Source organism: Carcharhinus amblyrhynchos, chromosome 15 (genome assembly GCF_965287045.1).
Source record: "Carcharhinus amblyrhynchos chromosome 15, sCarAmb.v2.hapA, whole genome shotgun sequence".
Lineage (NCBI taxonomy): Eukaryota > Metazoa > Chordata > Chondrichthyes > Carcharhiniformes > Carcharhinidae > Carcharhinus > Carcharhinus amblyrhynchos.
This window is the reverse complement of record NC_137338.1, coordinates 66,554,761-66,582,636: the sequence shown is the minus strand read 5'-3', so window position 1 is coordinate 66,582,636 and position 27,876 is coordinate 66,554,761. Positions and strand designations below refer to the sequence as shown.

The 27,876-nt window shown below is 43.2% G+C and overlaps 1 protein-coding gene across 1 annotated transcript; it reads left to right on the top strand.

Annotated features, from left to right (window-relative positions):
• The first annotated feature begins 437 nt into the window (after window positions 1–437).
• On the top strand, window positions 438–27,876 carry LOC145353001 (MICOS complex subunit MIC26-like). Its single transcript, XM_080203311.1, has 8 exons — window positions 438–516; window positions 4,687–4,788; window positions 5,812–5,931; window positions 19,138–19,192; window positions 20,819–20,917; window positions 24,415–24,506; window positions 26,024–26,137; window positions 27,642–27,876. Exons 1-8 carry the CDS (start codon window positions 514–516, stop codon window positions 27,660–27,662), a joined length of 606 nt encoding a protein of 201 aa, XP_080059437.1. The 5' UTR covers window positions 438–513; the 3' UTR covers window positions 27,663–27,876.

Sequence of the window (27,876 nt, the reverse complement as noted above, 5' to 3'; positions counted from 1 at the left end):
TCTCTCTCTGTCTCTGGGTATTTTGTATCTCTCTCTCTCTCTGTCTCTGGGTATTTTGTATCTCTCTCTCTCTCTGTTTCTGGGTATTTTGTATCTCTCTCTCTCTCTCTCTCTCTGTTTCTGGGTATTTTGTATCTCTCTCTGTTTCTGGGTATTTTGTATCTCTCTCTCTCTGTTTCTGGGTATTTTGTATCTCTCTCTCTCTCTCTGTTTCTGGGTATTTTGTATCTCTCTCTCTCTCTGTTTCTGGGTATTTTGTATCTCTCTCTCTCTCTCTGTTTCTGGGTATTTTGTATCTCTCTCTCTCTCTGTTTCTGGGTATTTTGTATCTCTCTCTCTCTGTCTGTTTCTGGGTATTTTGTATCTCTCTCTCTCTGTTCCTGGGTATTTTGAATCTCTCTCTCTCTGTCTCTGGGTATTTTGAATCGCTTTTTTACTGGGTATTTTGTCCGGACTCGCTTCCAGTAGAGAGTCCCAGCATTCTCGCCAGGGTGACCAGGCCTGCAGAGAAAGATGGTGAGTAAATAAATAATGTCCTTGATTTCGTGCTGTGCTTTCACTGGAAACATGTGGAACTTGACTCCGATAGCAGGTAAATAAACTTGCATTTGTTTAAGATGCTTTTTCGCTCTCTCGGCTGCCGGGTTAGTTCATTTAATGAAGTGTTCTGGATGTAATTAAGTGTTGTGCTGTTTGAAAAGTTGCAGAGACGATGCAGCCAGGTCATTTATACACAAGTCAGTGTTGGATAATAAAGAGATTGCATGTTAGTAATATCAGAGAATGTCAAATAAACTCCAGCTGGTGGACAGTTGGTTGTAAACTCAGGTAACTCCCCTCGAGTCTATTTTCACAGAATAGCATATCTGCAGTGCAGAAGGAGGCCATTTGGCCCATCGACAACAATCCCACCTAGACCTTATCCCCGCGACCCGATGTCAGGGGTAGGTTCTTTACCCAGAGGGTGGTGAGGGATTGGAATGCCCTGCCTGCTGTAGTTGTAAATGCGCCTAGTTTGGGGGCGTTTAAGAGATCCGTGAATAGGTTTATGGATGGAAAGGGATTGGTTTAGGTTAGAGGGTCATTGCTTTTTAATTGGTCGGCGCAACATCGTGGGCCGAAGAGCCTGTTCTGCGCTGTAATGTTCTATGTTCTATATAGCACAAATAAGGCCCTTTGTCTCCGCACCGACAGATTAGAAACATCTGAACTCCCATCTAATCACATCGGCCACACTTGGCCCATAGTCTGACTGTTATGACAATCCAAGTGTTCATCCAGATACTTTTTACAGGATGTGAGGCAACCTGCCACTCCCACCCTCCAGACAGCACATTCCAGACAGTCACCACCCTCTGGGTAAAAATGTTAGTCCTCACAGCCCCCTAAACATTGCATTCCTCATCTTGAATCTATCCCCTTCAACTAAAGGGAATGGCTGTTCCCTATCCGCTCTGTACGTCTCTTGTAATCCAGTACATCTGGATCAAGTCGCCCCCTTGGTCTTCTCTGCTCCAATAAAAACAACCCAAGCCTATCCAACCTTTCCTCTGCACCCTTCCAGTGCAATCATATTCTTTTGATAATGTGGTGATCTGAATTGTACACAGTACTCCAGCTGTGGCCTCACCAAAGTTCATAAAACTCCAACCTGACTTCCCTGTTTTTGTTATCTGTGTCTTGATTGATAAAGGCTAGTGTCCCATATGCCTTTTTCACCACCCTACTAGTATGTCCTTCCGCCTTCAGAGATCTGTGGACAAACACGCAAAGGTTCCTTGATCGAGTGGATAGTCAGAGGCTTTTCCCCAGGGCTGAAATGGTTGTCACAAGAGGACACAGGTTTAAGGTGCTGGGCAGTAGGTACAGAGGAGACGTCAGGGGTAAGTTTTTCACTCAGTGGTGGGTGCATGGAATGGGCTGCTGGCAATGGTGGTGGAGGCAGATTTGATAGGGTCTTTTAAGAGACTTTTAGATAAGTACATGGAACTTAGTAAGATAGAAGGTTATAGATAAGCCTAGTAATCTCTCTGGTAGGGACATATTCGGCACAACTTTGTGGGCTGAAGGGCCTGTATTGTGCTGTAATTTTTCTATGTTTCAACTTCAAGCCTTACAAAACAAACACCAAGCTATGATGGGCTCTTCTCTGCTATCAGCGTTCACCGGAAGAACATAGAACACTACAGCACAAACAGGCCCTTCAGCCCACAAGTTGCGCCGATCATATCCCTACCTACTAGGTCTATCTATAACCCTTAATCCCATTAAATCCCACGTACTCATCCAGAAGTCTCTTAAAAAGACCCCAGTGAGTTCGCCTCCATCACCACCGACAGCAGCCGATTCCACTCACCCACCACCCTCGAGTGAAGAACTTACCCCTGACATCTCCTCCGTACCTACTCCCCAGCTCTTTGAACCTGTGTCCTCTCGTAGCGACCATTTCAGTCCTGGGAAATAGTCTCTGAGAATCCACCCGATCTGTATCTCTCAACATCTTATAAACCTCTATCAGGTCACCTCTCATCCTTCATCTCTCCAGGGAGAAAAGACTGAGCTCCCTCAACCTATCCTCATAAGGCATGCCACTCAATCCAGGCAACATCCTTGTAAATCTCCTCTGCACCCTTTCAATAGCTTCCACATCTTTCTTGTAATGAGGCAATCAGAACTGCGCACAGTACTCCAAGTGGGGTCTGACAAGGGTCTTATAAAGTTGCAGCATTATTTCCTGACTTCTAAACTCAATCCCCTGATTAATGAAGGCTAGTACGCCATATGCCTTCTTAACCACATCCTCTACCTGTGAGGCTGATTTAAGAGTCCTATCGACCTGGACCCCAAGGTCCTTCTGATCCTCTACACTGCTAAGAGTCTTTCATAATAAGAACATAAGAACATAAGAAATAGGAGCAGGAGTAGGCCATCTAGCCCTTCGAGCCTGCCCCGCCATTCAATAAGATCATGGCTGATCTGTCGTGGCTCAGTTCCACTTTCCCGCCCTCTCCCCATAACCCTTAATCCCCTTGCCTATCAAAAACCTATCTACCCGCGTCTTAAATATATTTAGCGAGGCAGCCTCCACCACTTCAATGGGCAGAGAATTCCAGAGATTCACCACCCTTTGAGTGAAGAAGTTCCTCCTCAACTCCGTTCTAAACCGCCCCCCCTTTATCTTGAGGCTGTGCCCCCTAGTCCTACTGTCCTTTCTGAGCGGGACGAGCCTCTCCACCTCTATCCTATCCATCCCATTCATCATCTTATATGTCTCAATGAGATCTCCCCTCATTCTTCTAAACTCTAATGAGTACAAGCCTAGTTTATTCAGCCTCTCCTCATAGTTCAACCCCCTGAACTTTCCCTTGATATTATACTCCTTCATCCCATTGGACCTGCCAAAATGGACCACTACACATTTATCCGGGTTGAAGTCCATCTGCCACTTCTCACCCAGTCTTGCATCCTATCTATGTCTTGCTGCAACTTCTGACATCCTTCAGACTGTCCACAACACCACCAACCTTTGTGTCGTCGACAAACTTACCAACCCATCCCTCCACTTCCAGGTCATTTATGAAAATTACAAACAGCAAGGGTCCCAGAACAGATCTCTGGGGCACTCCAACTGGTGACCGACCTCCATGCAGAAAAAGACCCATCCCCAACCACTCTTTGCCTTCGGCGGGCAAGCCAGTTCTGGATCCACAAGGCAACAGCCCCTTGGATCCCATGCCCTCTCACTTTCTCAAGAAGTCTTGCATGGGGGACCTTATCGAACGCCTTGCTGAGGTCCATATAAACCACATCCATCGCTCTTCCTTCGTCAATGTGTTTAGTCACATTTTCAAAGAACTCAACCAGCCTCGTAAGGCATGACCTGCCCTTGACAAAGCCGGGCTGACTACTTTTGATCATACTGAACTTCTCTAAATGTTCATAAATCCTGTCCCTCGGGATCCTGTCCATCAACTTACTAACCACTGAGGTTAGACTCACCAGTTGGTAATTTCCTGGGCTATCCCTGTTCCCTTTCTTGAATATAGGAACCACATCCGCAATCCTCTGGAACCTCTCCCGTCTCCATTGACGACGCAAAGATCATCGCCAGAGGCTCTGCAATTTCTTCCCTCACCGCCCACAGTAACCTGGGGTACATCCCATCCAGTCCCAGCGATTTATCTATCTTGATGCAATTCAAAAGTTCCAATACAAAAGTAAGGATACTCCAGAAGCAAGCAGTGAAAGAACTAACTTCACAAAGTAAATTATTCATTCCACCACCATTTGGGCCACAAATGCTCCCCACAATTCCTGTTTTTTAATAGACCACACCAGTTTGCCATTGGTTACAATGACTATTGGTCAGCTAGCCAGCTGGTCCTCAACATGTTGTCATTGGTTATACAACGGTGATATCAAGGTTTTTAACTTGGCAGTTTCTTGAAGTGGTGTCAGAGTAGAGTGGGTTTCTGTGATTGAAATAGAAAGCCTAGTGAATGGAAATATCGGAGAGAGCGCAGTGTTTCCTTTCAGACTCGGAGAATTTCTGTTATTTTGTTACATCTATTGCTTTGGAAAAGATCAGGGTGATTATTTAAGAGAGAGCTGTATCAGGAGCTCACCCCCTACACAATATTCAGTTGAATCAGAACATTAACCCTGTACTTTTTCTTTTTCTTTCAGGTTGTTGGACTGGTGGCATCACAGGCAAGCCTGGCATTGCTTCCTGTGCGAATCTTTGCACAGAGTGACAAACCAGAGAAAGGCCTTCTCAAGGTTGACGAGGTAAATGTGCTTGTTTTGTCATCACGTACATTCTCTCCTCATATAACTTTGTTAGGAAAATGGGTATTTAGTTTTTGTTCATGAAAGCATTCCAAGGGCAAGTTTCAAGTTTGAATATCACCTCACCATCTCCCTCAAACATCCCAGAGCACTTTTTACAACCAGGGTAATCAATCCTGTCAATCCTCAGAATGTCATAAAACTAGAGCTTGTATTAGTGTCTGATTCTTTAGTTATCTTGGTTTCAGTTGAACTCAGTATTTTCCTCAGTCCTGCATTGGCAACAATGCATAGGTCCTAAACTGACTCAAACTCTCCACTTTGCCACCTCTGTCTCCTTTTATAATTAACCCACACCTTGTTATTACATTAACAAATCAGAATAATGTCAATTATATTTATAAGAGAAATGACTATTAATTGTCTTTGAGCACAAATAAATGGGGGATAGCTGGGATACTGGGTTGAGTTAGACTGAACAAGTTAAACTCTCTCGATAATTGAAAGCTCTCTGTATTGGTTTTCACTTCACCAAAACAATTTGGATTCTATTAACACTTGGGACATATTCCTGCATTCACAGTACTATATAGCTGCAAGTTGTTGCTGTGTGTTAAATCAGTCTGAATAACATCTGTTCAAAGAGTATCCTGCCAAAAGATAGAGTGCAAGAGTGGAATTCTCAAGAAGACCTTATTTGGGAAGTCATGAATGGGCCATTCCCAAACTGGTGACCCTCCTCTGATCCTGGGACCCTATTAGAGCCAGGTCCTTTCCCTCTTACTGTGAACTACTTCTTCCCTGTTATGTTCTATATTGAGTACATATACGTATTTGAGCCTCACCCTTCTCTCTCTCATGGCATAGCAGCTCCTGGTCACATCCATCCTCAGCTGGCATTTACAGCATGTCTTGCACACTGTGTCATTAAATTCCCTTTACATGTGCTCAAGTAACCATCTAGTCAATGCCTTCTAACTTATATATACAATTAATAATAATCTCTCCATCTTTGGTTTGCAGTTGTCACTTTATACAACTCCAGCTAAAAATTATCGATTTGTGGAGGCAAAGCCAAGCCTGCTGGAAGAGAAAATCTCTGAGCTCCGAACATTAGTTAGACCGTATACCACTAGTCTCCAGGTACTGCAATTTCTCACACTGTATCTCCTGAGAGTATTCTATCAAGCCACTATCCACCTCTCAGTATTGCACTTTGGTTGGTTTCTCTTTTGCTGGGAATGACAATTGCAGTTTTATTTGAAAAAGAAAGCTCTTGTCTCAAGATCACCTGGGGGAAATTAGATGTTTCTTAATCAATGATGGGTAACAAATTTTGGCCTTGACGTTTTTTTAAAACCATGGGATTATCAACAGATGTCAGCTTTTACAAATCTTGTTTTGTTTCCATTAGAACATAAAACATTACAGCTCAGTACAGGCCCTTCGGCCCTCAATAGTTTCGCAGGTCGGCGCAACAATCTAAAGCCCATCTAACCTATACTATTCTAATATCATCCATATGTTTATCCAATGACCATTTAAATGCCCTTAATGTTGGCGAATCCACTATTGTTGCAGGCAGGGCATTCCACGCTCTTACTACGCTGAGTAAAGAACCTGTCCTGTATCTATCACCCCTCAAATTAAAGCTATGTCCCCTCATGCTACCAATCTCCATCCAAGGGTAGTGCCTGAGGCTCAACCATTTTCAGCTGCTTTACTAATGAGTTACTCTCCATAATCACATCAAAGTGGGCACATTTGCTGATCAGTACACAGTGATTAGTACCATTCACAATTTTTCAGATATGAAGCAGAATATCATGCAGGAAGATCAGGATAACATTGGGCTATTATGTTTATAGAATCCACTATCCACTGGTCCACCCTATCTAATCCTCTGATCATCTTGTATGCCTCTATTAAAATAGTCACCGTTTAACCTTCTTTTCTCTAACAAAAACAGCTTCAAGTCCCTCAGCCCAGAAGACCTTCCCACCATACCGGGCCACATCATGGTAAATCTCCTCTGCACCCTTTCCAATGCTTCCACATCCTTCCTATAATGCAGCAACCAGAACTGTACACAATACCCCAAGTGCAGTCGCACCAGAGTTTTGTACAGCTGCAACATGACATCATGGCTCTGAAATTCAATCCCTCTACCATCAAAAGCTAACACACCATATGCCTTCTTAACAACGCTATCAGCCTGGGTGCCAACTTTCAGGGATCTATGCCCATGGACACCAAGATCTCGCTGCTCAACCACATTACCAAGTATTGTACTATTAGCCCAGTACTCTGTATTCCTGTTACTCCTTCCAAAGTGAATCACTTCACACTTTTCTGCATTAAATTCCATTTGCCACCTCTCAGCCCAGCTTTACAATTTATCTATGTCCCTCTGTAACCTGCACCACCCTTCCGCACTGTCCACAATTCCACTGACTTTAGTGTCATCCGCAAATTTACTAACCCACCCTTCTCCACCCTCATCCAGATAGATCATTTATAAAAATGACAAAGTAGTGGCCCCAAAACAGATCCTTGCGGTACACCACTAGTAACTGAACTCCAGGATGAACATTTCCCATCAACCACCACCCTCTGTCTTCTTACAGCTAACCAATTTCTGATCCAAACCGCTAAATCACTCTCAATCCCATGATTCCGTATCTTCTGCAATAGCTTACCATAGGGAAACTTATCAAACACTTCACTGAAATCCATGTACACCACATCAACTGCTTTACCCTCATCCACCTCTGGTCACCTTCTCAAAGAACTCAATATGGTTTGTGAGGCACGAACTACCCTTCACAAAACCATGCTGACTATCCCTAATCAAATTAGTCCTTTCCAGACGATTATAAATCCTATCTTTTATAATCCTTTTCAAAACTTTGCCCACAACGGAAGTAAGGCTCACTGGTCTATAATTACCAGGGTTGTCTCTACTCCCCTTCTTGAACAAGGGAACAACATTTGCTATCCTCCAGTCTCTGGCACTATTCCTGTAAACAATAACGACCTAAGGATCAAAGCCAAAGACTCTGCAATCTCCTCCCTAGCCTCCCAGAGAATCCTAGAATAAATCCCATCTAGCCCAGGGGACTTATCTATTTTCATACTTTCCAGAATTGCTAACACCTCCTCCTTATGAACCTCAATCCCATCTAGTCTAATAGCCTGTATCTCAGCATTCTCCTCAACAACATTGTCTTTTTCCTGTGTGAGTACTGATGAAAAATATCTCTATTTCTTTGGACTCCACGCACAACTTTCCACTAATGTCCTTGACTGGCCCCAATCTTACCCTAATCATTCTTTTATTCCTGACATATCTATAGAAAGCTTTAGGGTTTTCCTCAATCCTACCTGCCAAAGATTTCTCATGTCCCCTCCTGGCTCTTCTTAGCTCTCTCTTTGGGTCCTTCCTGGCTAATTTATAACTCTCAAGCACCCTAACTGAGCCTTCACATTTCATCTTTACATAAGTCTCCTTCTTCTTCTTCACAGGAGAGTCAACTTCTTTAGTAAACCACGGTTCCCTCACTTGACTACTACCTCCCTGCTGACAGGTACATATTTCTTAAGGACACGCAGTAGTTGTTCCTTGAACAAGCTCCACATTGCAATTGTGCCCATCCCCTGCATCCTAAATCTCGCCTAATGGCATCATAATTTCCTTTCCTCCAGCTATAACTCTTGCCCTGTGGTATACACCTATACTTTTCCATCGCTGATGTAAACGTAACCGAATTCTGGTCACTATCACCAAAGTGCTCACCTACCTCCAAATCTAACACCTGGCCTGGTTCATTACCCAGTACCAAATTCAATGTGGCCTCGTCTCTTGTTGGCCTATCTACATACTGTATCAGGAAACCCTCCTGCACACATTGGACAAAAACTGACCCATCTAAAGTACTTGAACTACAGCTTTTCCAGTCAATATTTGTAAAGTTAAAATCCCCCATAACAACTACTCTGTTACTTTTGCTCCTCTCCAGAATCATCTTTGCAGTCCTTTCCTCTACATCTCTGGAACTTTTAAGAGGCCGATAGAAAACTCCCAACAGGGTAACCTCTCCTCTCCTGTTTCTAACATCTGCCTGTACTACCTCAAAGGATGAGTCCTCATCAAAAGTCTTTTCTACCACTGTCTTTTTCCTGTTCCTGTCTAACACTGCCGCACCTCCCCCTCTTTTACCATCTTCCCTGATCTTACTGAAACATCGCAACAACCATTCCTATCCCTGCTCTATCCACGTCTCCGAAATGACTACAACATCGAAGTCCCAGGTACCAACCCATGCTTCAAGTTCATCCACTTTATTCTGGATGCTCCTGGCATTGAAGTAGACACACTTCAAACCACCTTCCTGCCTGCCGATACACTCCTGTGACCTTGGAAACCTTATTCATGACCTCACGACTCTCAACCTCCTGTACCCTGGAGTTACAATTCAGGTTCCCATCCCCAATTGGTTTGCCATTGGCCAAACACACAAAATAGACTTTCTAATAATGACCTCACTGTGTAAAGTGGCCTTTTCTCTTTGGTGTTCGGATACTCATGGAAAAGGACAAGTGTTGTCCAAGGGTTAGAGTGCTAAACCTGGGGAAGTTTAACTAAAGCTGGATTAGGCAGGATTTGGAGGCTGATGTTTGGGAGAGGCTGTTTGAGGATAAATCCACATCTGGCATGTGGATGAATTTTAAGGAGCAGTTGATCAGAGTGCAGGTTAGGCATGAGCCTGTGAAAAGGAAGGACAGAAAAGGCAGGATTTGGGAACCGTGGATGACCAGGGAAATTGTCAGTCTAGTCATAAAGAAGAAGGATCATACATAAGGTCTAAGCATCTAAAAACAGATGAAGCACTTGAAGAACACAGGGAAAGTTGAAAAAAAATTCAAACAGGGATTTAGGAGGGCAAAAAGGGGCCACGAAGTGTCCTTGGCAGGCCAGATTAAGGAGAATCCCAAGGCATTTTTACTTATTTTAGGAAAAAGAGGGTAGCTAGAGAAAGAGTTGGCCCTTTCAAAGACAAAGGAGGGAAATTATGCGTAGAACCAAAGGAAGTGGGTGAGATCCTTAATGAGTACTCGTTGCATCGGTATTCACAAGGAGATTTTGACTCGATTTATTATTGTCACATGTATTAACATACAGTGAAAAGTATTGTTTCTTGCACGCTATACAGACAAAACATATTGTTCATAGAGAAGGAAATGAGAGAGTGCAGATTGTAGTATTACAGTCATTGGGCAAAAAGAAAGATCAACTTAATGCAAGGTAAGTCCATTCAGAAGCCTGACAGCAGCAGGGAAGAAGCAGTTCTTGAGTATTCGGTTGGTACATGACCACAGATTTTTGTATCTTTTTCCTGAAGGAAGAAGGTTGAAGAGAGAATGTCCAGGGGGTGTAGGGTCCTTAATTATGCTGGCTGTTTTGCTGAGGCAGTGGGAAGTGTAGACAGAGTCAATGGATGGGAGGCTGGTTTGCATGAAGGATTGGGCTATATTCACGACGTTTTGTAGTTCCTTGCTGTCTTAGGCAGAGCAGGAGCCATACGAAGTTGTGATACAACCAAAAGGACGCTTTCTATGGTACATCTGTAAAAGTTGGATAGAGTTGTAGCTGACATGCCAAATTTCCTTAGTCTTCTGAGAAAGTCGAAGGGTTGGTGGGCTTTCTTAACGATAGTGTCAGCATGGGGGGACCAGGACAGATTGGTGATCTGGACACCTAAAAGTTTGATGTTCTCGACCCTTTCTACTTTATCCCTGTTGATATAGACAGGGGCATGTTCTCCTTTATGCGTCCTGAAGTCGATGACCATCTCCTTTGTTTTGTCGACATTGAGGGAAAGATTATTGTTGCCGCACCAGTTCACCAGATTCTCTCTCTCTCTCATTCCTATCTCATCATTGTTTGAGATCCGACCCACTACGGTGGTGATGTCAGCAGATTTGAAAATCGAATTGGAGGGGATTTTGGTCATACGGTCATAGGTGTATAAGGAGTATAGTAGGGGGCTGAGAACCCAGCTTTGTGGGGCACTGGTGTTGAGGATGATCATGGAGCAGCTGTTGTTGCCTATTCTTACTATTGTGGTCTGTGAAGAAGTTCAGAATCCAGTCACAGAGGGAGGAGCTGAGGCCTGGGCCCTGGAGTTTGGAGATGAGTTTCATGGAAATAATAGTGTTGAAGGCTGAGCTGTAGTCAATAAAAAGGAGCCTGACGTAGGTATCCTTGTTATCTAAGTGTTCCAGTGTTGAGTACAGGGCCAAGGAAATGGCATCTGATGTGGATCTGTTGTAGCAGTAGGTAGCCTGGGAGGCTGGAATTATCCTTTCGAAGCACTTCACAATGATGGATGTCAGAGTTACCAGCCAATAGTCATTAAAGCAAGCTGCTTGGTTTTTCTTAGGTACTAGGATGATGGTCATCTTCTTGAAACAGATAGGGACCTCAGATTGTTGTAAAGAGAGATTGAAGATGTCTGTGAATACCCCCGCCAGCTGATCCACACAGAATCTGAGTGCACGTCTGGATACCCCATCTGGGCCAGTCGCTTTCTGTGGGTTAACCTTCAAGAAAACTGCTCTGACATCTGCAGTGGTGACCCCAGATACAGGTTCGTCCAGGGCTTTCAGGGTGGAGGGCATGCTCTCACTGACCTCTTGCCCAAAACGGGTGTAAAATGCTCATCGGGGAAGGATGTGTTGGAGCTGGCGATTTTACATGGTCCATGTTGAGAGGGACACATTGATTGACGGTGTCTTGGATGGGTAAGTAAACCCTCAACAGCAAGTCACCATTTATGAGGGAGGAAGTGTTAGGTGTATTAAAAAGTATTAAAGTGGACAGATACCTGGGGCCAGATGGCATCTATCCCAGGTTACTGAGGAGACAAAAGATGAAATTGCTGGACCTTTAATAAAAATCGTTATTTCCTTGTTGGCCACAGGTGAGGTCCAGAAGATTGGAGGATAGCCAACATTGTCCCAAATTTAAGAAGGATAGCAAGGGTAAGCTGGGTAATTATAGGTCAGTGATGAGAGGTCAGTGATTGTTGGAGAAGATTTTAGGGATAGGATCGATACACATTTGGAACTGAATGGTTCTATTAGTGATAGACAGCATGGTTTTGTATGAGGGAGGTCACGTCTCACTAATTTGATTGAGTTTTTTGTGGAAGTGATAAAAATGATTGATGAGGGAAGGGCTGTGAATATTGTCTACATGGACTTCAGTAAAACTTTTCACAAAGGCCCTCATGGTAGGTTGGCACAAAAAGTTAAATCACATGGGATCAAGGGTGAACTAGCTCGATGGATTCAGAACTGGCTTGGCCACAGAAGACAGAGATTAACAGTAGAAGGGTGTTTTTCTGAATGGAGGTCTGTAACTAGTGGTGTTCCGCAGGAATCAGTGCTGGGACCTCTATTGTTTGTAATATATATAAATGACTTGCCAGACATGGTAAGTGGTCAAATCAGCACGTTTGCAGATAATACGAAGATTGCTGGAGTTGCGGATAGTAATCAAGATTGTCAGAGAATACAGCAGGATATAGATAGACTGGAAAATTGGGCGGAGAAATGGCAGATGCAATTTAATCCAGACAAACGCAAGGTGGTGCATTTTGTAGATCTAATTCAGGTGGGAGCTATAAAATAAATGGCAGAACAATCAGGATGTGGGTATGCCGGCGTTGGACTGGCGTAAACACAGTAAAAAGTCTGACAACACCAGGTTTTAGTCCAACCTATTTATTTGATAATATTCTCACTAGCTTTTGAGGGGACAGCCTCTTCGTCAGGTGAATGGAGAGAACTCTCCATTCACCTGACGAAGAGGCTGTCCCCTCGAAAGCTAGTGAGAATATTATCAAATAAATAGGTTGGACTAAAACCTGGTGTTGTCAGACTTAGAACAATCAGGAGCATAGACACACAGTGAGATCTGGGATTACAGATCCATAGATCCTTAAAAGTGACAGCACAGGTGGAAAAGGTTGTGAAAAAAGCATGTAGTATGCTTGCCTTCTTCAGACAGGGCATTGAGTGTAAAAGTTGGCAAATTATGTTACAGTTATATAAAACATTGGTTAGGCCACTTCTGGAATACTGTGTACAATTCTGGTCACTACACTACCAGAAGAACGTGGTGGCTTTGGAGGAAGTACAGAAAAGGTTTCCCAGGATGTTGCCTGGTATGGCAGGTATTAGCCATAAGGAGAGGTTCAATAAACTGGGATTGTTCCACCTGGAAAGATGAAGACTGAGGGGTGACCTGATAGATGTTTATAAAATTATGAGGGGCATAGATAAGGTGAACAGTTGGAAGAAATGAGAATCACAAGGGCGGGGGGGGAAGTTTTTTTACACTGTGTGGTGGCCTGGAATGCACATTAGCGACATTTAAGACTTACCTGGATAGGCACATGAACAGGCATGGTGTAAAGAGATACAGGTGGTTGGTCTAGATAGGACAACGTGATTAGTGCATCCTTAGTGGACTGAAGGGCCTGTTCTTGTGCTGTATTGTTCTTTGTTCCTTGTTCTGCTATATGCAATTACTGTTATGTTCTCTATCACTAATCCATTCTTTAAGTTTATGCCATGAAGAGCTGGCAAATCTCCTCTCTCCAAGACTGAGACCAACCATTTAGCTGCTGTTTGAATTCCTTCTTCCTGCTTACAAAGCCAAACTGCACCTTTCTCCATGGCCCTGAATCTAACCTTCAATTCCTTTGTAACTCAACTCTCCCATCAGACTAATGTTCTATTTGCTCAATTCAACTTCACTGATTATTCAACTTCTCCTTGTGACCTTCCCCACCATTGCACGCAACGGCTGAAATGCCCTTCTCGAGCATTGCCCGCACCTCTTCCTCGAATAGCTGTCACCCTTGGTGGAGTGAATGGACAGGGTTACAGGAATGGGTGGGAGGCCTGGGTAAAATGCCCGTTCGGAGAGTTGTTGCAGGATGATGGTCTCCTTTTGCACTGTAGAGATTCTGTAGTTCAAAGGGTTAGCTTCCACATGTACGAGCCTCCTGCTTTCTCAATCCTGTTCCCATTTAACTGCTGCCCAACCAGTCTCCCCTCCTGCTTTCCATTTTTGGCAACATTGTTAATGATTCTTTAGGTGCGGTCTCCTTCAAATCTGTCAGCATCACCTGCTGCTGCAAACCTCATTTCATTGCCTTCTGTTGCGTTCAGACCTGACTATTCTCCCACGTTGTGCACTCTATAAACTTGAGGTCATCCAAAACTCTGCTGACTGTGATCTTAGAATGACCAAGCTCCATTTGCCAATCACCCCTGTGCTCTCTGCTGATTTTCAAAATTCTCATCCTAGTTTTCCAATCTCATAGCCTCACCCCTCCTGATCTGTGGAATTTCCTTCCAGATACTGTCTATGGTATCTGCATCCTCTCATTCTGGCCTCCTGAGTATTGCTAGTTTTAACTGTTCCTCCACTACTGGTTGTGCCTTGACCCCAAGGTCCAGAATTTTCCCTCTACCTCTAACTTGGCTTTTGATAATCCAGCCTGATATCTCCTAATGTGTCTCACTGCCATTCTGTGTTTTAGAACACTGAAGCACCATGAATATATTTTCACACTTCTCTCCTCAAACTGTCGTCCCACCTCCCTTCCCTCTCCAAACTCCTTGATCATATCTTCCAAGCTGTGCCTTTTTTTTTCCAGAATTCCATGTTTGAATGGACAGAAACAGCACTTATTAAAACAACAAATTACATCATGACTGATAAGGGAAACATTCCCTCCTGGTCCTATCTGCAGTCTATAACGTGATGACCATGTTAATTCCAGCAATGTTAAATGCTGAAAGAAAATGTCCAAAATTTGTCTTTCACCTTGAGCAAGTTTATTCTCAGAACAGCTCCAGCCCCACATCCAACTGTTGCCGCTGTGCTGTTGTAGTTGAGGCAATGATCATGATTTGTCTTTAACAATATAATTGGCTTACCAATGTAATTGCCAAAGGATGCAATTGCTGATACATTGACAGACACATCATCCTCCTCCAACACCACTCCACTGTCCTGCAACTGAGTGGGTTTAATCTATCTAATCATAACCAGGGAATCACTGGTAACAGTTTCTCTTCTTGTTTCTGTACTGTTATCACTGGTGTCTTCCAAGGAGCTATCCTTGACCTCTCCTATTTCACTTAAAAGCATTTCCTGTTAGGGACACCATCCAAAAGCACTGTATTAGCTTTCACATATACATTGACAATCCAGCTCTCCCTCATCACCATCTCTCTCAGCTCTTCCACTCTCTAGATTCTGCCTCTGACATCCAGTCCTCAGCAGAAATCAACTACTGTTTTGGTCCCTGCTCCAAGCTCCATTCACTTGCAACCCACTCCGTCCCTCCCTCTGCTTCAGGCCAAATCAGAAAGTTCAGAACCTCAGTGGTGGCATATGTGATCAAATGTGACAACTAAGACCACCTATTTCCACCTCTATGACCTCACCTGACATTGCCCTGTCTCACCTCATCTGCTGTTGCTGAAAACCTCATTCACTCTGTCGTTATTTTTAAACTTGACTGTTTCGACACACTCCTGGCTGATCTTCCAGAAACTAGAGCTCTGCTACCTGTTTCTCAACTCGTACCAAACCCCATTCATCCCTGGGCCAGTTGCTCAACCTTTGCCCCTGCTGCTTTAATACCTTCAGATTAGAATTCTCATCTTCATATTTAAATCCCTCTTTATTCTTTCATGCAAATGTGTGGAGTTTGCATGTTCTCCCTGTGTGTGCATGTGTTTCCTTTGTGTGCTTTGGTTTCCTCCCTCAATCCAAAAATATGTAGGTTAGATGGATTGGCCATGGCGAAACGCAGGTTGAGGGGGGGGTGTGACTGGGCAGAGGGGATGGCCTGGGTGGCATGCTTTTTCAGAGAGCCGGTGCAGACCTAATGGCTGAATGGCTGCCTTCTGCACTCTAGCGATTCTTTGGTCAATGCTGTTGAAATTAGAGGTGGGCCTTAGGATACAGTGAGAACAGAGCAGCGTTGAATGTTTTGGAAATATCTGTAATTACAGGTGGATGTGAAATATGAAAGGTAGAATCTCTGAAATCCAGAGGGAATATGTTAAAGCTAGAGATAGTTACTGAGGAAAGGGGATGTGGGATTGAACCCTGATTGAACATGAGAAGAGGGAAACAAAGCAATGATCTGAAATCCATTCAGAGAGACGAGCAGAACTTCTTCAAGATATTGGCTCAGTATTTCCAGCATTTTCTATATATTTATTTCAGATTGACAGTGAGACTGAGTAGTTGGATCAGCATACTTCAGTGAAATGAAGGTTAGTTTGGATGTTTCAGTGATTGTCTAATCCTTCAGTTAATTGACTCGTTATCTTTGAGCTCAGAAGGCTTGGTTGCAAGGGAATCTACTGAAATCTCAGATTTGCTGAGATTCGCTTCTTGCAATTAGAATCAACAAAAAGGTGAGAAGCACAGTGGTTAACATTGCTGCCTGACAGCACCAGGGACCTGGGTTCAATTCTAGTGTTGGGTGACTGTCGGATTTGCATGTTCTCTCTGTGTCTGCATGGGTTTTCTCCAGGTGCTCTGGTTTCCTCCCACAGTAAAAAGATGTGCAGGTTAGGTTGATTGGCCATTGCTAAATTGCCCTTTAGTGTTAGGGGGATTAGCGGGGTAATTACGTGGGGTTATGGGGAGAGGGCCTGGGTGAGATTGTTGTTGGTGCAGGCTCAATGGACCAAATGACCTTCTCCTGCATGTCGGGATTCTATGATTTTGTTTTATGATTCCAGAAAGAAAACCCATTAAGCTCAAAAAAAAACCTTTATAAAAAATAGAAGTTTTGAAATCTGGCTTTGTTCGGTTAGTTCCAATAAAGGTGAAGTATTCTTTGCAGAACTTAAGCAAGGTGACTCACTGATACGGGGAAATGCAGCCCGTTCGTTTTTTTTGTATTGTAGTAATGTCCTGCAATTTACATATCTGCGCTAGTCTGTGTATACCAGATCACCCATCTCCAGCCCAAAGGTTTGCTAATCTGCGGCTTGAAAAATAAGAGAATAGAAGTCAACTTTACAAAATGCCAAAGAAAAACCACTTGAATGAAGTTTCTAAAAAAAAACGTGATGTACTTCCTACGTCTACGTTATCTGTTGTCATTTACATGAGGGTTTTCCTTGTTAAGGTGATTTAAATCCTCATCACCACCTCTGGTCTCAAGCCCTGTAAGTGTGACACATGTTATATTCTTAATTTATTAAACAATTTCTCCAGTAAATTTCTCTTTAACTGTATTGAAAACAGTGTTTATTGTCTTTGATCCATTTTGCATGTCACGTTTTCAGATGCTGAAACTGATCTGACTGACTTCCATTGGGAAGTGAATTTATCGTTCGTGATTTCACTGTTTCTGAGGTTTTGCAAGCATGTAACCCTATGAATGGTGGAATTTTGTTGTGTTACATACATTTTAAAACACAAACCCCAGCCATTTAACACAACTGATCCATATTGGTGTTCGTTTCACAGCCTTCTTCATTTAGCTCCATCAGCGGAATTTCCTTTTACATGGATAAATTGCTCTGATTAAATCAAATGAGTCCAACAGTAATTGTTGTTGTGGCAAGACTCCTTCGACAGCAGCTTCCCAAACCCATGGCCTTTATCACCTAGAAGGACAAGGGCAACAGATACATGGGAACACCACATCTGGATATTCCCCTCCAAGTCACTCGCCATCCTGACTTGGAAATATATCACCATTCATTCATTGTCGCTGGATCAAAATCCTGGACATTGCTCCATAACAGCACTGTGGGAATACCTACATCACGTTGACTGCAACTCACCACCACGTTCTCAAGGGCAGCGAGGGATGGGTAATAAATGCTGGGCCTGGTTAATAACACCCGTATCCTACAAATGATTTAACAAAATGTTCAATTCATATTAAATTAAACAACTTAACAAGCTAAACCTGACCTCGTCTTAGCGAGTGTTTGCTTGTTAATGTGTATTAAGATTTCAAAAAAACATGTTAATGGCTCCCTTGAGTTCATAAAACTGTCTCAGTGGATGAAGCTAATTATTACACCCTTGAGTTACACAGTATACAAATACATATTGAACAGGGCGGCATGTGGTGTAGTGGTTAGCACTGGTGCCAGGGACCTGCGTTTGATTCCCGGCTTGGATCACTGTCTGTGCGGAGTTTGCATATTCTCCGTGTGTCTGGGTGGGTTTCCTCAGGGAGTTCTGGTTTCCTCCCACAATCCAAAAATGTATGCGTTAGGTGGATTGACCATGACAAATTGCCAGGTGTCAGAGGGACTAGCTAGGGTAAATGTACAGGGGATAGGGCCTGGGTGGGATTGTGGTCAGTGCAGACTCGAAGGGCCAAATGGCCTCTTTTTGCAGTGTAGGATTTTATGATTCTATGATCTTGGATCAACTCCAGAACGTAAAGGACCATGATCCACTTACAACTACAACTCATAGATTGAGTCATAAAGGTTTACAGCTTGGAAATGGGTCCTTCAGCCCAACTTGTCCATGCCGCCCTTTGTTTTAAACCCCTAACCTAGTCCCAGTTGCCTGCATTTGGCCCATACCTCTCTATACCGATCTTACCCATGTAACTGTCTAAAACTTTTTAAAAAGATAAAATCGTATTTGCCTTTACTACTACCTCTGGCAGCTTGCCATCTTCTGTGTGAAAAAATTGCCCCTCTGGACCCTTTTGTATCTCTCCCCTCTTACCTTAAACCTAAAGTTTTAGACTCCTTACATTTAGGAAAAGATATTGACCATTTAGCTGATCTATGCCCCCTGTTATTTTATAGACCTCTATAACATCACCCCTCAGCCTTCTTCGCTTCAAAGAAAAAGTCCCAGTCTATCCAGCCTCTCCTTATAACTCAAACCATCAAGTTCCAGTAGCATCCTAGTAAATCTCTTCCGCAACCTTTCTAGTTTAATAATATCCTTTCTATAATAGGGTGATTAGAACTGTACACAGTATTCCAAGTGTCGCATTACCACTGTCTTGAGTAATTCAACAAGACATATACCACTGAATTGAAGGGGATAGATGTCGTGGATACTAATTTGTAATAGGGATATTATCCATGAATATCCCTTTGACAATAAAACCTACTGGAGAACAATCCTCACAGTGTGACTTTTATATCTAGGTGCAGAGTGAAGACAAGTTTGAAAATCCTCATTTTTCTTTGAAATGAGGTCTTTGAATTCCTCTTTAGCAGATTCTTTCCTTTATTGATTTTTTTTTCTCCTAGGATGCTTATGCAACAGTGAAGCCTAAAATAGGAAAGACAGTTCAGATTGGAAAAGGTAAGAATCCTTTGACAGTCTGTGATGTTAAGCAGGTGAATATCCATTTACCAAATGAGGCAGTAGAAGATATCCTAATGTTTCACAACTGTTGACTGTGATAATTTGGTTCGGTACAAATACTCGTTTCCACTCTTCATTTCTGGATCCTCTCCCTGTCTAACACCTTCTCCCACTGAGGAAAAAACTGGCTCCTAAATAGAGGATTGAGCATCACTGACTGTCAATTCACTCTGAAGAAAGAGCTGGTGTACTGATAAAGGGATCTGCATTCCTAACATTCTTTTTGTTGATGACAACCCTTGTTGTGATCGTGTGTCCAATATTCTTTTCTTTTAAAGTAATTCTCTTCACTACAGAACATTCCCTTCTTGCTTGCTCCTTATTTAGATTACGATTTTGGTGGCATTCTTATTTAGAACATAGAACACTACAGCACAAACAGGCCCTTCGGCCCACAAGTTGCGCCAATCACATCTGTACCTACCAAGCCGTAGAACTATCTGTAACTCCCAATCCCATTAGACCCCATATACTCGTCCAGAAGTCTTTTAAAGACCCCAGCGACTTCACCTCTACCACCACCGACGGCAGCCGATTCCACTCACCCACCACCCTCTGAGTGAAAAATTTGTATTTTTTGTGTTTTGTATTTGTATATAGATTACATCTATACCTACCAAGCCATAGAACTATCTGTAACTCCCAATCCCATTAGATCCCATATACTCATCCAGAAGTCTTTTAAAAGACCCCAGCGAGTTCGCCTCCACCACCACCGACAGCAGCTGATTCCACTCACCCACCATTGTCTGAGTAAAAATTTGTAGATGATGTCTTGTGTTTCCTGCTTCTGAACTCGAAGCTCTGGATTTAAGTCCCATTTGAGAACTTGTTGGTCATGGAAGATATGTTCATAACGTAGCCGAACCTGTAACTCTTTTTCTTTCTGATATACCAGTGGATGGGTGGTCAAGTGGGAGAGTCTCCTTCTTGGTCAGCCATCCTTGATGTGCAGTGGTGCCTTTCAAGCTATTGCTTCTGGAAACAGCCTAGTGACCTGTTCCATGGAAAACTAGCTATAGAAACAAATTTAAGTATGTGCTTTGTTATTGGCAGAACCAGAGATCTGCACTGTCCTCAGGCCGAGAAGGTGTCTGTTGTAAAGTATATCAGCTGGACAGCTCATGGCCTCTCCCTGTGCACTGTGCAATCATACAGGTTCCCCATGCCCGCTCATAACACAATCTCAAGATGTACCTGTGTTCACGATGAATACCAATCACAAACCAGATTGCTCTGATCATCAATCCACCAAGCTCAGCCCGCAATCAACACCCCCCCCAACCCCACCACCACCACCCCGGCGCCGGGCTCGGCTTGGCCTTGGCCTCAGGCTCAGTCTTAAGCATATATTAGTGGTAGGCTGGTAAGTTTTCATTTACCTGGCTCAGATTTATGTTTTCCACATCCAGATAAATTAAACTTGGGAATGTGGGAGCGCTGATTAAATTATTATATGCCAATGGGTGCACCATACAGTACTGTACAGTCAATGGAGAGGTAACTGAGAATGCTGAGACGCTGATTGCCTGATTTGCTGATGTTTTGCTTTGTCTTTGGTAGATGGATATGCTTTCCTGAAAAACCCACCAAGTGGATTCTACCCACGTGCTGGAATCATTGCCCTGGCTGGAGTGGCTGGTCTTTTCCTTGCTGGAAGGGGTAGGAGCTTAGTTCAGATTATGGTATTTTACGTTGCTCAGCCAATGGGGAAGCCACGGTTTTCACTGACAGTTGTGACATTGTCACAGATGATCTTGAGGATTAAAGGCTGTGAGAGAGGCCCTGCAGCACATCCTGGTTCGAACAGTAAACACCAATACTAACCCTTGCTCACTGACTCCTGAATGAGTCTGAAGTCACAATGTGAACATGTGAGTGATGATGAAGAGGACAAGATCTTATGGTCCCGTGTTGTCTGTCTGACACTGCTGCCATTCCTTATGTATCACAATAATGATCTGTCTACACCATCAGAATCATGTAACTGAAGAGCTGAAGACCCAGCTAAAAACCCCTAATCCAACCCCTTAGGCAATCAAAACTAATCCAAAAGCCCACTCTACTCCAGCCCAGGAATGATTGCAAAGAGGTGAATTTCCTCCGACTAACTGGCTGATATTTTGTTCAATTGCTTAGTCACCAGCAACATCTAGCCAAATGGAAATCCAGTTATAGCTAATTAATTTCTCTAAAGTTAAAGAACAATGACTAATTGATACCCTCATTAGACCTGACTTCAACACACAAATCAGTGTGAACTTTAATCTCTGCATGCATTTGTTGATTTAAAAGTTGAGAGGAAGAAAAGGAAGAGTGTCGGTGTCATTTGATTGTTTTGACTGCTTTACTTCCTCAGTCATTGAATGGCAGCAGCTGTTAGTTCAGTGAACACATTGGATAAATTTAAAATGGATTCATCAGCGTTGTGTGAAGTGCGTTTCAGTAAAATTCAAACATGGAGTTGAAACAGGATGACGGTGAGACGGGGTCACACGGTGAGGTGGGATTGGGGGGGAGGCAAGGGACATGGTGAGGTGGGGATACATGAGGTGGGCTTTGGATTGAGGTGAGGCTGTGGGATTAGGTCATAGTAGCCTTGTTCAGAGTCAGTTGGAAATACTATTGGACAATGTTATAACCTGACAAATATTATAAGTATTGCCATGGATTTATAACAACTACCTAAATTTATTTAGGGCCTTTATCATGATGAAATGTCCCAACGTGCTTCTTGGGAGCATTTTAGGTAGGTTTTACAAGGGGGAAGTGTGGTTCATCCCACACTTGTAAAGGGGATTCCAGAACTTGGAGCCTTGACAGCTGAAGGTATGGCTACCAATTGTGAAGTGATTAAGATTGCGATGCTCAGGAAGCTAAAATTAGAGGAGCGCAAATATCTCACAAGGTTGTGAGGTTGGAGGAGATTCCAGAGAAGGGGGTGAGGGTGTGGAGGGATTTGAAAATGAGGATGAGAGTCTTAAAATCAAGATGTTACTTGATGATATAAATCAGAGAGTAAGAAGACTCACAACACCAGGTTAGAGTACCAGTTTATTTGACAGTAATCCCACAAGCTTTCGGAAACTGTCCCTTCGTCAGGTGTGTGGAAGGTTCTGATCAGAGAAGGGCATATAAATTCACATGCAGTTTACAGAATACTGATTAGAATGCATGTCAACCCATATCCAGTTCGTGATGAGCAGATACTTCCTCAAATCAAATACTGGGAAGATTGAAGCCATTGTTTTCAGTCTTCACTCCAACCTCCGTTCCCTAGTTAGCCACTCTACCTGTCACCATGGTAACAGTCTGACATTAAACCAGTCTGTGTGTAACCTTGAAGTGATATTTGACCCCGAGATGAATTTCCAATCTCGCTATCGCATGATCATTAGGACCACTGATTTCCATCTCTGTAACTGTGCTGGACTTTTTTTCAGCTCATCTGCTGTTGGAAATTTCATCCATGCCTTCATGATTCTAGACTCAGCTAGTCTAACATATTCCTGGCTGTTCTCCCATATTCTAAGGCTGAGATCATCCAAAACTCTGTTCTAAATCACACCAAGTCCTTACCTGCTATTCAAGCAGGTTAGCTGTAGAGACTTGCATTCTAATCAGTATTCTGTAAACTGTGTGTGACTTTATATGCCCTTCTCCGATCAGAACTTTCCACACACCTGACGAAGGAACACCGTTTCCGAAATCTTGTGGGATTACTGTCAAATAAACTGGTTGGACTCTAACCTGGTATTGTGAGACTTCTTACTGTGTTTACCCCAGTCCAACGCTGGCATCTCTACATCATAAATCAGAGAGCACAGGGGTGAGAGGGGAACAGGACTTGGTGTGATTTAGAACAGAGTTTTGGATGATCTCAGCCTTAGAATATGGGAGAGCAGCCAGGAATATGTTAGACTAGCTGAGTCTAGAATCATGAAGGCGTGGATGAAGTTTCCAACAGCAGATGAGCCGAGAAAATGTCTAGCACAGTTACAGAGATGGAAATCAGTGGTCCTAATGATCATGTGATAACGAGATTGGAAATTCATCTCAGGGTCAAATATCACTTCAAGATTATACACAGACCAGTTTAATGTCAGACTGTTACCATGGTGACGGGTAGAGTGGGTAACTAGGGAACGGAGGTTGTAGTGAAGACTGAAAACAATGTCTTCAATCTTCCCAATATTTGATTTGAGGAAGTATCTGCTGATCACGTAGTGGATATGGGTTGGGGAAGCAGTTGATAATGTAACAGCAGTGCAGAAGTAAAGCGAGGCGGTGGTGAGGTGGAGCTGGGGGTCGTCAGTGAAAACTAACACAGTACTTTCAGGTGATTTCACCCCAGGGGCAGCATGTAGATGTGGAATAGGAACTGGTGAAGGATTGATCACCGGGGAATACCAGAGGTAATAGAGCAGGAATAGACGGGAATAGGAAGAGATTCTTCGACGATGATTAGGTAGATAAGAGTGGACGCAGGTGAGAGCAGTCCCACCCAGCTAGACAATGGTGGAGAAGGTATTGAAGGAGGATGGTGTGGTCAAACTGTGTGAAAGACTGCAGACAGCTCAAGAAGGACCAGGAGGAAGTCACGTAGGATATTATTGTGACTTTGACAAGAATCATTTCGGTAATGTGGCAGAGGCAAAAACCTTTACGTTTTGAAACCCCTTCCATCTGTATAAAATTCTCTTTCACTGTCTCTTGTCCAGATGTATTTGGACCAAACTTTTCCAAATCCAAATATGGCCTCAGTGTACTATCATCCATAAGAATGGCACCTCTGACAGTGCTGCACTGTGTGTGTCAATCCTGATTATCGATCTCTGATCAAGTGTTTTGATCACACCACCATTAACGCGAATTTAGCCAAACTGCTTAAGGTGATGGCACTGGTTTGAGATTGGCTGAAAATGGGGTGAGTATTTAGGCTCAAGGACCCTTGTCCTCTGTTGCTGTGACTGCTTCCCCTTAGCACTCCACCCTACTCACCCACACCAGGTACTGCATGTCAGTGGAATTTGACAGCTTGCTGATTTCAAGAGTCTTCCTAGATGAGGAGATAGTTTTGAGGTTGATTTTTGGTGATTTTTATCTCCATGCTTGCTTTTATTTACTTAGTTTCAATTCTTTTAATCTTTTATCTGTAGGATCCCGAGTGAGGAAAGTGATTTATTCGTGTGGGTTTGTTGCTGCTTGTGCATCTTTATATTATCCTCAAGAAACAATTGAAGCCGCAAAGGTAATTAACAGTAAAATTCTAAACCCAGTTGTTTCAAATAGTGACAGTTCAGTAAAATATCAGAAACTTTTATTTATCTTGTTTAGCATTGAAAATGATTGAAATGTGTTTTATATCTGCTTGAACTCCTAGGATTTTTCTTACAAGTTATTGTTACTCAAAACTTGGATTTACATCCTGCCTTTCACAATTTCAGAACATTCCAAAACACTTTCTAATCAATGGTCTACTTCACCAGTGCACTCACCTTCTAACATAAGGATTGCCAATTTGTGCACAGCATGCTGCCACAAATAGCAATGTTTACTGATTGAATTATGTTTTTAGGTGTTGATTGAGAGGTAAATATTGGCCAGAACTGGGGCAGAACATGCCCACCCGGTGCACTGCAGTCTTCCAGCTGAGTGAGGCAGGCAGGCTGTCAGGTTAAAACTCCTTGCAGCCTCCTGAATACTACATTCAAATGTCAGCTTCAATTCTATACTCAAATCCTTGAATCATGACTTGAACCTGCAAAATCTTCACTGGTGAGAAGCAACGCAGTGAGCCATGGCTGGCAGCAGACCACAGTATGGGGAGTGAGGGAGAGTGGCATTAGACTTGGTGGGATATTAAATTGTGTAGGGAGAATGGGATTAGAGTGGATGGGATATTAAAGGATGCAGGGAGTGAGGGACAGAGTGGGATTAGATTGGATGGGATATTAAAGGCTGCAGAGAACGGGGGAGAGAGTAGGATGTTAAAAAGTATCGGGAATGAGGGGAAGATTGGGATTAGAGTGAGGCCAGAATTCTCCGATCTTGTACACCCTGTCACAGCTGCCAGCGCGAATGGAGAATTTGGCACTCGGCCAAAACTCCATTCACTTCATTGGGACCGGAGAATCCCAGCCACAGGCAGGGGTGGGGAGAATTTCAACCTAGGTGTCTGAGGGAGAAAGACAGCAGTGTAGTGCTATCCAAAGTTTTTCAGTCTGTGATCCCAGAGAGTGAGCCATGTTGAAATAGATGTTGAAGAGCGCAAGGTGAAGGTGGTGAACTGTGAAAGCAAGAAGGGGCTGTTCAAGCTGCAGAGTTTTTAAATAAAAAGGAGTCCTCTTTTGCTAGCCTTTTGGGAAAGAGGAATCCTGTCAGTTGTGGCCACCATTGAAAACAATGGGAGGATTTATCAGGGCCTGGAAATTGTTAACACCCCATTGGTGCTACATAGCCGAGTGAGCCCAAAATATTCTCTTAACTGCCCCCAGACCGCAGTTCGGTAAGCCCACTAGCGAACCATTGAGTTGATTGGCCTGCCTGTTCTGTAACAGACTGTGATTCCTGTTTGACATTTTCAATGAATTGCTGCTGTTTTTCATTCAATTGTGAGTACAAAGTGCCAATCTTCTCCAGCCTGGCTAGTACTTAGAGGGGAGGGAATATTTTAGCAAAAGAATGTCTAAATGATGAGCTCCAAAGGTAATACATATTTTCATTATGAGGAAAAAGTCTGTGATTATCAATTGTCATTTGTCTTAGGTAGCAGGCGCTTCATTTTATGAACTATCACTGCAAGGATATCTGACTGTTGAATCTCTGTGGAGGAAAAACACAAAAAGTGAACAACCTACACCAACACTCAATGACAATCAGGTATTCTAGCTGTCTGTTTTGTAACTATGCTCACCTTTGAAAACAGTCAGGATTGTCAAGGCTAGTCTCTGGCTCTGGGCGGAGCTGGGCCAAACCATCATCTGACGCAACCAATGGCTGAAGCATTTTACTAGTTCTCTGTGTATTTCTTTCCCTCTGTGCCAATGGACGTTAGAATTGCAAGATGAAAGAAGACTGAGATCCATGAAATTACCTATTACCGTCCTGGGATATGGGTGTCACTGGGGAGAGCATTGCCCATCCCTAATAGCCTTTGAGAAGGTAGTGGTGAGCTTCCTCCTTGAATTGCTTCATTCCCTCAGGTATAGGTTCACCCACAGTGCTTTATGAGGGTCAGCAACTGTGAATGGGCAGTAATATATTTCCAAGTCAGGATGGCGAATGGCGTGGAGGGAAACAAGCTATTAGGTGCTCCTGTCCTCCTTGGACAATATCAATCAGGAAGTTGTTGACCAATCATAGCAATGAATTGCTGTCAATGCAGAATAGAGCCAGACATGAATTGAAAAAAATCCTTGCAGTGGAGAGCCAAAATCTATAGGTCCCGTGTCACCCCTTGCTCTTGTTACATTTGCCGCAGGTCCATTTGACTATCCTACCCCAAAATGGAGCCAATACCCAGTTTCACTCTGTCTGCCCCTTCCACTATGATGTACTTTGTTTCCCCACCTCCAGACCTGCTGTCCACCTGCCAGCTAGAAGTCTCACAACACCAGGTTAAAGTCCAACCAATTTATTTGATAGTAAACCCACAAGCTTTCAGAAATGCTGTTCCTTTGTCAGGTGTGTGGAAGGTTCAGAACCTTCTGATCCTGAGCTTACTGCTCAGTTTTGCCTGCCTCATGCCCGAGGTAGACTAAACTTTCGGAAGTTCAGAATCCGTGAGGCAAAACCGTTTCAGAGTAAATAGCTGTTTTTCCACAATCCCAAATGTAGTTCCCCAGCTCTCCCTGCAAATCAACTATGTGTATTTAGCTTTCAGGGAGAATTACAAACAATTTCACTCACATAGCACACCAATCTTACAATGCAGCAACTGGTCATTGAGCCTCATTGCTGGTGTTTGTGCTCTACATGAAATTCGTCCCATTTTGCTTCCTTCTAATCGCATCAAAGATACCCTTTATTTTCCCTCATTGTTAACTGGCTTCCCCTGAAATGCTAAGTCACCTCAGCCACTCAATGTGATGGTGAGTTCCACATTCTCACTCTCTGTGTAAGGTTTCTCCTAAATTCCTTACTGGGTTTATAAGTGACTACCTTATATTGATGACCTGTAGTTCTACACACACCCGCAAGGAAATTGGGTTGGCATAGGGGTGTTCAACCCATCAACAATGAGTGCATTGTACCTTGTCAGCACCAGAGGAAATGAGCTGGGAAATCCACCCAACCTTTCTCACCCAGGCATCTGACTGAGAGAATAACTTAAGGCTTCTCCTCTCAAAGTGTATTATTTACTGAAGCGATTGTTTTCTGGCAGGTTGTGAAACGGAATGACTGATCTCCAGAAATAGAACCGGTGACTGAAGCAGTATTTCCCATGTGAAACAAATGAATTTGAATCATCACAACTTTGTGAATCAGATCATATTTATTATGAGTTATCAGAGAATTGATTGTTATTTGTGGAGATAGTTTTAAAACCCTCTCACAAGTGAGAAATGTATGTGTATATTGAATGTGATTCAATAAAAAATGAAGTATTTCACTGAAAA